Here is a 14,377-nt window from a genome sequence, read left to right as displayed (position 1 = left end):
ATTGAGAATTGGGACTACTTCATTTTTAACTGACTTCTTGCATGAAGAGCAGATTTTCAGAAAAAATACTGTTTTTTCCTGAGAAATACAACAAGCCTGTAGCAAGCTATTGTAGGGGGAGTCAGCTTACAACAGAAGACTTTGTTTTGGAAATCCCATTACAAAGATTTATTGGGGCTCTACTGTGAGTGCCCCACGCATGTGAATTTCTAAACTCTCTGAAATGGTGCCATGCTCTTATGCTGGACACCATTCCTCATTGTATACTATGGACAGATGTTTTCAGGATGTACAGCTTTCTCCCATAGCAACTTTTTTTTTATATAAAATTTTATTTTTAATAGAAAAAATCATATTTGGGAATGTATATCTTTTCAGAAATCACATACATATTTTGGTTTTGCATACAGGTCTTCTGTTTTAAGACAAGGAAAAACATTCTTCATGTTCTACACAGTAGTCCTATACATAGGTACAAAAATCTACTGAAATCCCTTGAAACCATAGTGTAAGAATAAGCACATTGTTCCAGAAATATTAATTTCTTTTGAGAAAGAGATAATGAAAATAGTTAAACATAACTTAAAATAATTTATAAGCTCTTGGAAAAGCTTGAGAAGATGAGAAAATTTAAAATCAGGAGTAGTAATTATTTTCCTCCATCAAAATTAAGCAGCAGCCTAACAAAAGAAATTAATTTTCTCTATGCCAACATTTGAAACACCTATTTCTACAGAGACAAGAGTCATTGAATATGGGTTAAGGTACACAAGAGTGAGTATGTTCTCTATCTTATCTTGCTTTGAGGCAGATTCATAGAGAGGAAACGCTGGGTATCCACTGGTCAGGGCTAATAGTGCTGATTGGTGCCTGGGCACGTGGTAGCTGTCCACAGGAAACCATCAAAAACCTGCAGAATATTCTTCCACTTGCCCTGTTTCAACTTATCTGACCATCTGACTACCACTGACCTGATAGCTTCGCACAGAATTTAGCAAAAGCACACAAAAATTGCTTTACAGAGGAAACCAACTTGGCGTTGTGCTAGTGCTGAACCCACATGCCCTGAAGGAAAGCATCTGTGAGTTGCCCTTGTTTCTTCCTGTGCTTTTCTGCTTTTAAAAGGTTTCTGCTGAAGAAAAGAGTTTTAACCAAGGGGTTATTTTGTGTTCCACAGTCTGCTTTAATTCCAGCAGGTATCTACTATGACTTGAAATGCGGATTGGTGGGAGGCAGGTCTGAGAAATACCCTGTCCCCCCGGGGCAGTCTCATGGCATACAGCAAAAGCTCGTGTCTGCCTTTTTAAACCATTTACTTCCCTTCTCCTTTAAGCAAATCAATAGACCCTCTACCAAGCAACTGGCCTTTTTTGCCCAATTCCACTGTATGTGTTTTCTGCATTACTAATTCAAGTTTCCAGGTAGAAGTAATGTATTAGAACTGCATTGTAAAGTTACGCTTAATAAACCAATGCAAATCATTTCCTAAATAACTGCCTTTACAGAAAACTTTGGCAGCTCCTATTAGAGATATATTTTGTTATTATGAAGCTTTTGGTTGCATTACTGGCAAGAGATGGAATCAAATTAGTGTGCTATTAAAATAAATTGAGCAACATGCTAATTATTGCCAGAAACAAATTAGTGAAACCAGATTGTATTCATTTCAATCAGATAAATAAGTGCTTCCTCCTACATGTGACTATTTGCTGTTGTTGTGAAGACAGACTTTGAAAATAATCTTGACAGTGCCATTTGACAACTGCTTTATACTTGCTGGTAAAATAATTGTTTCAGTTTCTACCACTGTTCCCTCTTGTACTAAATAAAATTGGCCTGGTACTACAAAGCACTTCAAAAGGAGATAGAGCAAGACACTGGCAGCATAAAAATTAAGCTGCCCAACTTAAGCAACCTGCAGCTTAACTGTAGTCTTACAACTGATTTTCTGAACCAGGAATGTAGTCGTGTCTGCAGCAACTTTTATCCATTTCCATTAAACTTTATTGTGAGAATACAGACGGCCAAATGAGCAAGGATAATTAGTGTGAAGTTTAGACCATGCCTCTGTAGTGTTGCAGTCTCTGCATGAAGATCTGACTTCCGGTAGACATTTTTAGCTATTTATAGGAATTGATATGAGAGACAGATTAATTATTTACAGAACTGAAACCCAAATTCTTCAGTTCTTCCTCCAGTGGTGCCTGACAAGGAAACTGGCTATGCTGTTGGCTGGATTTTCATATCCGGTTTTCAAAGGTGTCTAAATGATTTAGAAGCTTATCTCCTATTTTCAGAAGCACTTAAGTGCTTGATAACTCACTTTTGATTAGGGAAAAAAGTCATTTTTTTCCGCACTAATGCCATGTAGGTTTTGTTTTGGTTTTCTGTTGGGTTTGGGTTTTGGGGTTTTTTTAGAAAAAATTAAATGCCCTGCAGAACCTGTAGCTTTTCTTCTTACTCAAATAATAATGGCATAAAACCTTAAAGTACTAACTAGAACATGTTGTCTAGCAAGTTCTTCATAGAACAAACTAGCACTAACTATCCACATGAACAGACAGTGACAACAGTGACCTTCTCAGTTCTAAAATGAAACATCTCTGCTCAGCATTTTAAGACACCGGGTCACCCCAAGGATACTGCAGGTTGCTGTGGTTTGCTCCATTGTAAGGTTTGGACAAACAACTCATGAAATTTCCTGCAGAGGCCTGGAATCTGTTTGCATTGCACATCCTTCTTCTGAAAGTAAAAGCCCCAGGAAATGTGCTGCATTTTGTGCAACACAGCTAAAACAAAAGCAAGGATACACGTATTCAAATTCTTTTCCCCTTTCATCTTGAAATTCCATGCAAGTAGCAATATTTGAAAGTTTTTTGTTCTCAGCAAATAGTACTTGGCTGGCTTTTTAACTGTGCTTCATATGTTGAACGTAGTTACTTTTTTCAGACAGTACATAAAAGCTAATTCTCGATTTCTCATTATGCTTAGTTATGCTTTTTGCAAACTGTTGGTGGCTGGGGTCTTTTATTTTCCTTGCTTCTTTTTAAATGGAATGGAAGTACCTCATCAGAGCTTAGCTTCTAGGAGAGTAGATTTTTTTTGTTTATTTTGAGTAAGATGGTGGTCTTAGGACAAGGACGTGACTGGCAAATGCCTCTAAATCAGTTTGCCTGGCAAGGGTCCTCTGCACTGCAGGGTTTTAGCCAAAAGAAACAGATGCTCTCCTTGACTCCTGCACAATGTGCTTCATGTCTCTGTGTCCCTGTGTTTGATGGACAAAGGGAGAAAGGCACTGTAAAACACATTGTTTTGTAAAACGTAAAAACCAAAGCATTTTGGTTGCCTGCAAACCACTTTTGTGGTCCTGCTGAAAGGCAGACACACGGCTACAGTTTGTTGATTGTCTCTTTTAATCCATGGAACTTCTACATTTATGATTTGGGCCAAATTACTAGTCTAAATCATAGCAAAACTTTCTCAATCAATAGCTGACATGTCTGGTAGCTTGACTAACTGCATTTATTACAAGAATTTTATTTCCAAAGGCCCCCACATCCACAATAAAGGCAGCCACCCAAATTCAGTAGGTGTAGACTGCTAAAAAAGTGGTTTATCACTACAGTTGTATAGCGGAACTTTGTGTAGTCTTATTTCTGTGCTGTGAGTGATTTCCAGCTAGGTTTAGGTACAAGTAATAAAGAGTTATTTTTGTGAATTGGCTGAATAGGATTTGGATGATACATCAGCCAAGTTCTACTTGGTGCTCCCTAGCATATTTCTCAGTTGAATTTGCTAATTGTTTGGAGCTCTCGCCCTACTTCATCTTACATTCCCTCTACTTACAACTTCAATGTCAATACTCTCCAAGCAAGCCTTGGAAAAATTGTATGGTTTGATTTTTGTTGATGTGAGTTTTCTCTTTTTTCCTCCAATGTAGACCTTATACTTTTGAGCTCCATTCTACACCAAAATGCTTGGAAATGTTCAAAAAGAGAGGTTATTACATAATTCTATGTAATTTTTAAATTCCTAATAATCCCCTCATTTGTAATAGTGCAAGTTACTGGTAATCATTGAAATGATTATAAATCTACAGTTTAGATCATGTTATCTTTGAATATTTTGAAACAAGTTTAACAAGTGCAAATGCCCTGACAGAGAAAATGCGGGCCAAACTTTTTCATAAATGATCTTTTGATCCTATATCTCACATTCAATAGCCAATTTTCAGGTTGCTTTCTTCAGAATATCAAGCTCTTTTCAGGTATCTGAAGCATAACATCCAATATTTAAGGCAGGAAAAACAGTTTTTATTCTCTTGTTCCGTGGTAAAAGAAGTCAACACCTTCTGATGAGCTTTTTAAAAAGCAGTCATTCAGACAAAAGCACGGTTTCTTGTGCATCTTTCAGAATTTTAATCCTGTCTTAATTTTAAAAAGTAATTAAGGAACCCATTTTCTCAGTCAGATGTCCATCTGTTTCTGCTGTGACCATTTACTGTAAACCACAAGCCATCGTTGGCTATTTCTGCTGTCACAAACACACTATTGTGATTTCAGATAGAGAGCAATCTGCCATAGAAATCTACCAAGAATTCCACAAACACTGTATAAATATAATCAGTACACAAAAAAAGCAGGAGAAAATTAACTGTAGAGAAACAAAACATTTTGGTTCACAACCAATATCACTCAGCTATAGCTAAAATTGGGTTAAGACATTTTAAACTGAACTAAATGTGCACACTCCCCTGTAAATAGAAAGCATAAGAAATTTTTTTCTGTGAATTTAAGGCCAATTTAAAATGAAAATGTGAAATAGGGTGAGGATAGTAGAAAGCTCAGAAACAATTGGTATACACACAGTTGCAAGGCCCTGCCATTTAACAAGTACCTGTACTTTAGAAGACAAGAAGGCTATTTTTCACTCTCACCATGGCTGTTAAGCTGAAAGCAATGGCAGTGGACAGTGATACAGAGTAAATGCAAAAGTTATAAATTCCATTTTTATGTCCAAATTATGCAACTGCTGCGGCTTCTATTAGGAAATATCAGGCAGAGACAAGCAGACAATTGGAAAATTGATGGAATAACCAGCTTAAAAGCCTTGGCAATACAATAGCTGACAACTCAGAAACAGCTTTTAGAATTTTAGATTTCTCCAACTGCAAAACTGAAGTTTTAACAAGTGTGTGTGTGTGTATATATATATATACATACATCTATCTTAATTCCCGCATTTGTGACCAAGGAGTTTCACAGACCCATATTGTTTAGATTTTTCAGAGATCCTTTCCAAAAATTTAAGCTTGTTTGTAAAACTTAAATCTCACTTCACAAATTCTTACATAAATACAAGTCTATATGTACAAATTCCATTACTGACTGCACAGATTGTAATGGTAGAACAATGTATGCATAAATGAAAATTTGTTCATGTACAAATGGAGATATCATTAAGGCCACCTTTAAAAACATGACTATGGTATACACTTTCTGGTGCTGGTCATAGTCATTGTCACATCTTCAGACTGAATAACTCCTGTCAAAATTGAAGCATTTTCTCCTCAGAATAGATACCTCAAATTAAGTTCTTTTCTATTTCGCAAAAAGTACTCAGAAAATAATAAAGGGACTACAAAGGCATACATCTAGATTTTTAAGACTCTAAATAAACAATATATTTACTTTTTCATCACAGACTCTTTTGAAGATTTGCATTTTCATGAGTCAGGAATCATGAACAAGGAGTAAGTATTGTATCTGCATGTTTGCCAACCTCTCTTTGGCATGCTATACTCTGCTGTATACTCTGCATTTGATTATTGATGCTAATATTATGCCACACTTGTGCTAAAGGTTACATGGCAGTCTCACAACCTTTCCACATCTTTGGTAATCTGTTATTGCCTTCTACTTTTTTCCTTTCTGAAACCACCTCTCCTGCTTCTCCTAGTTCTCAAATCACTCCTCCAGGATGGTTTCTGAAAGGTGTCCTTAATTCCACTACACTTACCTCTAGTATTCAGTATATAAACCTCATCTGTCTTTCTATCAGAGCATTTCAGATATTTTAAAGAAGACTAAAGACCCATCATCCTGATGCTAGCCATACAATGCTACTGCCAGGGTTGATGGGATGCAGGGAGGCAGTGAAGGCATGAAAAAATTACACATATGCAACCTCGAGAAGACCTCAAGAGAAAATGAAACCTAAGGATCTCTGATATTTGGGAAAAACAGCTGCAGCACTCTGGATTTAGCTTGTAGGAGCCTTTAGTAGTAACATTGTGGATAAGCAACAATGTCTAGGCTTGATTTTGAAGCCAGCTAAAATACACTCAATGCATGGCAAGATCATATAGAGATTTAGTAGCACATCCTTGCAAGGAATGCAAGCTTTCTGAATCTCGTTCTGATGTCCTTCACTGAGAAACACTGCCTCCTGTGTTTTGTTTCAACAGAGATATTTGAAGATAAGTTTTTTCAAAGCAGCTCCAGAGTCATATATTAGTGGCTAGTTCTAATATGTTTTAAATAAACTGGAGCCTACGGGTTCTTCCATGGGTAATAAACAGACTTTAAACAGACTTTAAAGTTATTATTGTGCCATAAATTATCCCTAAAAATATTTATCTTGTGTAAGCATCCAAAGTGAACAACTCGTCTGGGAGATGAAGTCAATAACTCTTCACTTTTTTATGCGGGTTTTTTTTTTCCCTTGCTTACTTTTCCGAATGTTTTTCTGCCTGTTGCAAAAAATATTAAGACAGAACTGAGAGGCAAAGACTGAAAGGAGCTTCTGTGTTTGTTGAGATATTTTCCCCATAGGAAATCTAGTTCTCTAATAAGGAGACCCATCTTTCTTCTACTATGAGACATCTTGCCTCTTACCCATAGTGAGTATCTGAACTTCTGCTCAGGTTACCTCACTTAAAACACTTACACTGATGTTGCAGCATTGTACCACTGCAATCTATCTTCATTTTAGGGTGACTTTGCTTCTGGGTAGCATCACAAAATCACTGTCCGTTTACTACTCTTACCAATCCCACCGTCTTCTCTTCTGTAGCGAACACCTAACAGCATACAGGCTTCCTGGAAGTGCTATGTGCTGCATCAGGATCCACAGCACACAGAAAGGAAATACTTAGCACTGAAAATTAACTGAGAAACAAAACATTTTGGTTCACAACTAAATTTAACTCAATTTATTCCCTTTGTTGCAGACCAATTAAGTTATAAGGAACGGAGCAACTCAAATGCTGCCAGGAATGTATTTTTTATTTCAAAACATGCCTTAAGGCAATTGAGAGTAATTACTAAAATTGTCAGTGTGAAACATCTCCCCAAACTAGTCTTTAGTTTTAGATCTTTGTGTTTCAGACTTTTCATAGTTTTACCTTCCTTCTCCTGTACATTTCTCCTGCTCTACCCTTTGTCTCTCTTCCCACATTGCCTCTTCTCCATTGGTTTTTCCATGTTTCCTACAGTGTTCCCAAATGATGGAGGCCACCATATAGGGCCTTCCTTTAAAGACAATTCCATTCCTTTAACAGATCCTCTCATTACTAACATGAAAATGTATTTTCAACAGTTGGAAAGCTTTAATTTGCTGCAATATATAAGTGGACAAATCACAGAATGGTTGAGGCTGGAAGGAACCTCTGGAGATCAACTAGTCCAACCCCCGGGCTCAAGCAGGATCAGCTAGAACAGGTAGCTCAGGGCTGTGTCCTGTTGAGTTCTGAATATCTCCAAGGACAGAGACCCCACATCTCTGGGAAAACTGTGTCAGTGTTTGACCACACTCAGAGTAAAGAAGTTTCTTCTTGTATTTAAATGGAATTTCCTGTATTTTGGTGTGTACTTTTTTCCTGTCTGCATACACTGAGAAGAGCCTGGCTTCCTCTTTACTCTCTCCCATCAGGTATGCATAAACATGTACAAGACACACCCCCAAGCCTTGTGTTTTCTGGACTGAGCAGTCCCAAATCTCTCAGGCTGTCCTGTATAAAAGATGCTTCAGTCCCTTCATCATTTTCATGCCCCTTTACTGAATTCACTCCAACAAGTCCATGTCTGTCTTTTACTAGTAAGCCTGAAGTTCCCTACTCAAGGTGTGGCCTCACCTGTGGTGAGGAGTCACCTTCCTTAATCTTTCTGGCAACACTCCTCCTAAAGCAGCTCAGGATGCAGTTGGCCTTTGTTGCGAGGGCATACTGCTGGCTCATGTTCAACTTGATGTCCACCAGGGCACCCAAGCCTTTCTCTGTCAAGCTGCTTTCCAGCTCCAGAACAGACTGGTGCATGGAGTTGTTCCTCCCCAGGTGCAAGACTCTGCATTTCCCTTTCTTGAGCTTCGTCAGGTTCCTCTCTGCCCATTTCTCCAACCTATTGAAGTCACTCTGAATGGCAGCACACCCAGCTGCTGTAATCAGCCACTCCTCCCAGGCCTGTACCTTCTGAGAATTTGCTGAGGCTGTACTCTACTACATTGTGTGGATCATTAATGAAGATATTAAACAGTATTGGCCCCAATATCAGCCCCTGGGGTATACCACTAATGAATGGCCTCCAGCTGGAGTTTGTGCCACTGATCACAACCCTCTTGGCCTGGCTATTCAGCCTGCTTTCAGTCTTCTTCACTGTCTGCTTATCTAATCCAGATACAGCTCCTCTATGAGGATGAATCATACACACATATGCAAATCCTATTATGCTGCAGCTCTTTTTTCCTATTGTTTTCCCACTCTTTTAACAGCATATTAGAAGGGATGTCATCACACCCCATACATACTTTAACCCCTGCTATTCCCAGAGTTGGGCTGGGTGGGTATGTGTGGATGGCGGAATCCACCCTGTGACTAGTGTAGGAGCTGTGCAGTTCAGAGGGCAGTAATAGTTGAGTGTCTAATTTTGCTTCAGGTTTTGAGTTTTGCTAATCAGTAGTTTTCTCCCAGGGACACAACCACATTTTACTTTTTTCATCTGTTGGCAGGGTAGAACTGAAATTCACAGGGAACATAAGAAAGGCCATGCATTTTCTTAGTTACAGGCTCTAGTTTTGCATGTCACAGAGGCTGCAACAGAAGCCATATTTCAGAAGACATTTTCAGCAGCAGCAAGAGGTTATGGTTTGAAAGGGGCAGCAGATGGGGGGGGTGTGTGTGGATTTTTTATTAAGCCATGGCACTCCTTTGTTCAAGCTTAGATCCATCAGTCAGAATCACCTCCCAATGTTTGCACAAAGAGCAGGGGGCCTGCAGCTTCTGCTTACCACCTCAGTAGAAATCATAAGCATCTATGAAAAAGTATTTTCTCTCCATAGAAAATTTCAGTGTCTACTTCATTTTCTGTTGTGGTTATTTTTAGGTACTCCAGCCACCAGAAAAGAGTTACTGCAGAAACATCCTGTGGCTATTAGATCTTGTAAAGAAATAGCTAACTTAGCTTAAACTAGTTAGCTCACTGCTGATAGTAACATACTGATAGCAGCTCACTGCTCAATAAAACGAACTACCGGAGTATTTACCCCCATGTGCAGGCAAGGCTTGCAGCTCTTAGTTTAAAACTAGCTTTAGTAGATTCACCTTGGCTGGAATACCTCTAGTAACTAAATTAAAGATATGCAGTTAGGTTTTACGCATGGGGTATGGGGTTGAATTTGTGGGTGTGTAGGAGCACTAACATAATAACCTAGCACAAATTCATGTTCTGGCAGGTAACTCTGGTCAACTTTACAGTAAAAGAAAAGTTGTATGTATAATAGTTAGTATCAGGTCATCCTGTCTGAAGAATGATACCTGTGTTCCACTTCCAGAATTTGTTCTTATTCAGATGGGGAAAGGGAGACTTCTTCAATTATCAGTGCTCAAGCTTAGCTTAATGAGAAGACATCATAAATATCTATTTTCTGAGCTATCACAAAACACACAATGCATGTTTTAAGGGGGTTAGACTTTCATGAAGCACTGGACCTAGGAGCAAGAAAGGGTAAATTTGATTTAAAAAATTAAGAATAGTTCCTGAGGTCTTCCCAGGTTTATCAGATATATACTTCGCTATAGCTTTTAAAAATGTCAAGTACATAGCTAATCAGCTCTCCATCCTAGCTTAACTACCTTTTTGAGACTGACTGATTAGTGGCAGGAATCATCCAATGTGAGTCTATCATTCTGAAGGTGTTTAAAAAAGCAAAAATTCAAAAATTATGATAATGTATGAATTTGGAACATGACGCACAGCATTCTATACATACAGAAATTCAGTAATCACTGAATGAACTACTGCAGTCCCTAGATCTGCTGGCACTAAAGCACATGTCTGTGGACCTGACCAGTATATTTGTGGAAAAACCCCATGTGTATAAAGACACTTAGCACTTGTTTTATCAGAGTTATAGTCAGTAAAACTATATAAAACACATGAGATGCACATGCTTTTCTCTCTTATCATAAGGAAAACAATGCCATTTATTCTAACTTAGAAATCAATGTGAAATAAACACCTGCAAATCCATGAGCTTAAAATGTGTTAAAGTCAACAGTTTCTTTCATCCTTAAACAAAGGCATTCCCTAAATCTCTCAGAACCTTGCCACAGTCAGTCCGCTAGCCCAAAAAGCAAAGGCATAACCCAGTATTCCTGATAATTTTAACTAAGACCATGGAGGAGAATAATGTCTGATATGGTACTGTCTTTGTACATCATAAAATAACATCAAAGAAACAACCTTTGTGGTTCACCCTTTGACATACTGTCACCCAGCAAGTGCAGTATAGAAATCGGGTTAACACAGAGTTTGTGGAACAGTGCACTCATCTTCTTTTCTGTTTATTTCATTTTCTTACAAAGCTGACCAGAGGGAAAGAACTATTAAGTACTACTATTATCCTCTTCAAGGTCTTATAACAGCCGTGCAATGTACCTCTTTAAAAAAAGTATTTTTTAAATGAACAAGTTGCCCTCGAGGATGAAGACTTGTGAAACCTCCTGTGCTAGACAAAACTACCACTTTCGGTTTCAGCTATGTCCCCTGCTGCGACTGCTCTTTTGAAGTGCTCGCAGGTAGGGGCAGCTCAGCAGGGAAAGTCCTGCTGTTTTAAACCAAGAAGCCTGAACCTGGAGAGCTTACTTTCTGTTTGTTCTGGAAAAATTCATGCTGAGCTGCAGGCAAAGTCAGTCAAATAGGAGCGTGACAGGTACATTAGAAATATTGCAGTTGATTAAATGACATTTTGCATAGGAAAAAGGTTCACATTTTTGCATCTAGCCGTAACATAGCTATAAACTGAATTTTAACCTGTTTTAAGGCCAATGGCTTACCTTTGCTATGAGAGTGGGTTCCTAACCACACCTGAGACTGCAGATGCTGTAGTATCACCTCTGAAGCAGATACAGAGATGCGTCTCTATGTTGAGAAGCAAGTCTTTAAGTCAAGTTCCAACTAAGCTATAGCAAATTTAAAACCAGTGTTTTAAGACAGTGCGTTTCTTTGTCTGCAGAGAGGAGCTTCAACCCCAGCTGTGAGGGCTTCAAAGGCATAGAGCCACAGCTCAAACTAGAGCTAGAAATAAGATGCTAGCTTCAACACCCACTAGGTTTTATGATTCAAAGTTTTCCAGCACTGGTTTTATGAATGTACACATTTTAATAAATTAGAAGTCATCAGTAACACTAATATGCAATTTTAAGTATAGCTACACTCTAAAGTATTATTTAGATGAAGTAGATGTTTTAGCACTTGTGAATTATTTACATTTGTCAGAGGCTTTCCTTTCCAAAGGACTACAAATATACCTCCTGTAGTTTTGTAAGGTGCTGAAAGTAGCATTTGCCTTTATTAGCATGTCAGGTAGAACTGTTCCTGTGATCAATCAAGGCCTCTGAGATATTTATACAATATACTGAGGAATGACTTCACAACCTAGCCAAGTACAGTGTTCATTGCAAAAAAGGCCAGTGCTACTATATGGAGAGACAGCATTATTCCCCAGATGTTGTTCAGAAATAAGCAAAACACTTTAAGCACACAGCTTGGCATTTGAAGGGAGAACTTAGAGCAAGACTGAAGCTTTTGCTACTCTTTAAAGGTGGCAAGGTGGATGAGAACAAGCTCCTAACAACAGAGACACTGCATCCAGGGGAAGCTCGGTTCATGCTGGGAAAAAGCATAGATTTTACAATATTGGTTTTTTCTTAAAAAAAGATCTCTATGATATATTTTTAAATAGTATGTCCTAGATTAATCCACAAACCCACCTATCTTATCCCTGATCCACAGATATGCAGTTCTGCCATTCTTTCTCTCCTGAGTTTGGAGTCTAAAGAGAGGATCTAGATGTGGGCAAGAGACACAAAAGGAAAACTACCTGCTGGTCCATTGTCTACAGGGGGTATTGAGCCAGTAGGAGGAATCGAAAAGTATCTTAAGAACAGGCTTCTTGGGGGCTGTCAGTTCCACGTTTTAGGCATGGGGTTTATTTCCTCTGAAATGAAACTCTACATTTAAGAGTTTGCCCTTTTATTTTTAATGAAAAAGCTAAGTGAAAAATTTACAGCCTTACTGACAGAAAAAGTCTTAAAAAACCTCTTAAGATTTTCTTAGTGAAGTAACTTTACTTTGTCTTAGTTATTTGACGAACAAAGCATTATAATTTATTTGGTTTTATTTATATGTTTCCTCTCCTTCAGAAATAAAACTGAAAAAGGACAAAAATGTAGAGAATGGGGTGAAATCAGGATGAAAAACTAAATCAAACTTGAGACAGCTCGATGTTTCCTGAGAGTCCTTTGTATGTACTTATTACACCTCCCATTTCCTTCCTTCCTCCTCTGGGCTTGAAGCAATACTCCATTTCACCAGCCTGGATGAGAAGCAATACAATGTTTGCTATCTGGCCAGTCTGGAATTACTGTGAATTAAGCTGCTCTGTGCAAGAGACATTAAAGAGCCTCTCTTGTTCCATGCTGGGGTTTACATTTTGTCTACAGCTATGAAGCTTTTTCAGTCATTTTAACAAGGGCAGTACAATGTCTTTGGAGGGATTTTATGCTTACCCTTAACTTACTGCAACTTAAAGCATAATAGAGAGCTATGGAGTAAATATAATGCTGTAATTAACTGGAGTGGCTCTGCTGATGTTATTAACCATAAGCGTGTAACTCAAGTGGCTTCTGAATAGCCACAAAGCCCCAGGAGTGAAATACAGCTCTGTATTCACTTCATAGCCATCTGTTATTATTAAAATATGTTGGATTTTCCAGTTAATGTTGAAATTTTTAAAGTAAGGCATCGCTATGAGATGTTGGAAAATGCTCTTCTAGATGGTACATGATTGGGAGAGCCAGCAAAAAATGTAATACATTGGTACTAAACATTAGTTTTGTTTTATTTTGTCACAGCAAAGACATGCTTGTTACCCATTTTTTCCCAATGCAATATTCTTTTCCATTGTAAATCTTCATTCTGAGCATTTTATGTACATCTAACACAACTATAGCCTGCATTAGGGAGGAGTGGAAAACACAGTTCGAAGCCATTTTGGCTCTCCCTGCTCTGTGGTACAGAGCCCAGCTTATGAGAGTTGTTGTAGCTTTATTAAGGTCAATGTTCCAGCAACTGGTAGAGCATCTCATGCTCCTGTGGTTTTGAACTGAACACACTCATGATTTCCCTCTCATCTGCTTTCCCTTGCATACTAAACATATTTCAAAAATTGTATGCTTAAAATTTCACCTTTCAATTCACATGGAAGCACTTAAAAGTTTTTATTTTTAAGGTGCTTATACCATCTCTGGCCCCTGGGAAAGTAAAACAGGAACCCTGGCTGGGAGAGCAAAGCTTTAGCAAGTATCAATCCTTATGCTTTTAGCACAGAATTGGAATTTCCTGTTTTGTTTTTTTTTATTCTGCTTTCCTTATTTCATGCAATATAACTCTAGTTCCATTTTTAGAAATTGAAGCTATTTCAGGACAAATTATTAAAAACATGGAATTAGTCACAACAGGGACCTAATCACTCCAAGGAATCCAATAAACTGGGCAAGGTGGACCTCACCGTTTTCCTTTGCAGTTCCTCTGGACAAATGTCTCAAATAGAGCCAAGTATCCACAAGTCTCTGTCAAGCCACTGTAGCTGCGTGGAAAGAACTGGGTGATGAGATGAAAACAGTCAGTAGAAGTGTGAATCCTGTTGCTGATGGGTTGGGGGTGGAGATGGGATTGTGGAGCATTGTTTAAATTTGGGACACAATCAGATCTAGGACTGGGGTTTGAGACTAAAGCAGCCAGAACTTATTATGGGACTCTGCAAGGCATTTGGGGTTAGATGAAGGCTGCTGCTGCTGTTACTGAAAAAGAGCTGATGTTTG

The 14,377-nt window shown here is 38.4% G+C and overlaps 1 protein-coding gene across 1 annotated transcript in view; it reads left to right on the top strand.

The window, feature by feature from the left end:
- The first annotated feature begins 941 nt into the window (after window positions 1-941).
- Window positions 942-14,377, top strand: part of CLNK (cytokine dependent hematopoietic cell linker) — a 63,545-nt gene continuing 50,109 nt past the window's right edge. The window contains exons 1-2 of the mRNA XM_055701572.1: window positions 942-1,081; window positions 5,704-5,752. Coding sequence (XP_055557547.1) covers window positions 5,742-5,752 — 11 coding nt within the window. The 5' untranslated portion in view covers window positions 942-1,081; window positions 5,704-5,741. The remainder of the gene's footprint in view (window positions 1,082-5,703; window positions 5,753-14,377) is intronic.

This window comes from Falco cherrug, chromosome 1 (assembly GCF_023634085.1).
Source record: "Falco cherrug isolate bFalChe1 chromosome 1, bFalChe1.pri, whole genome shotgun sequence".
Classification (NCBI taxonomy): Eukaryota; Metazoa; Chordata; class Aves; order Falconiformes; family Falconidae; genus Falco; species Falco cherrug.
This window is presented reverse-complemented; position numbering and strand designations above follow the sequence as displayed.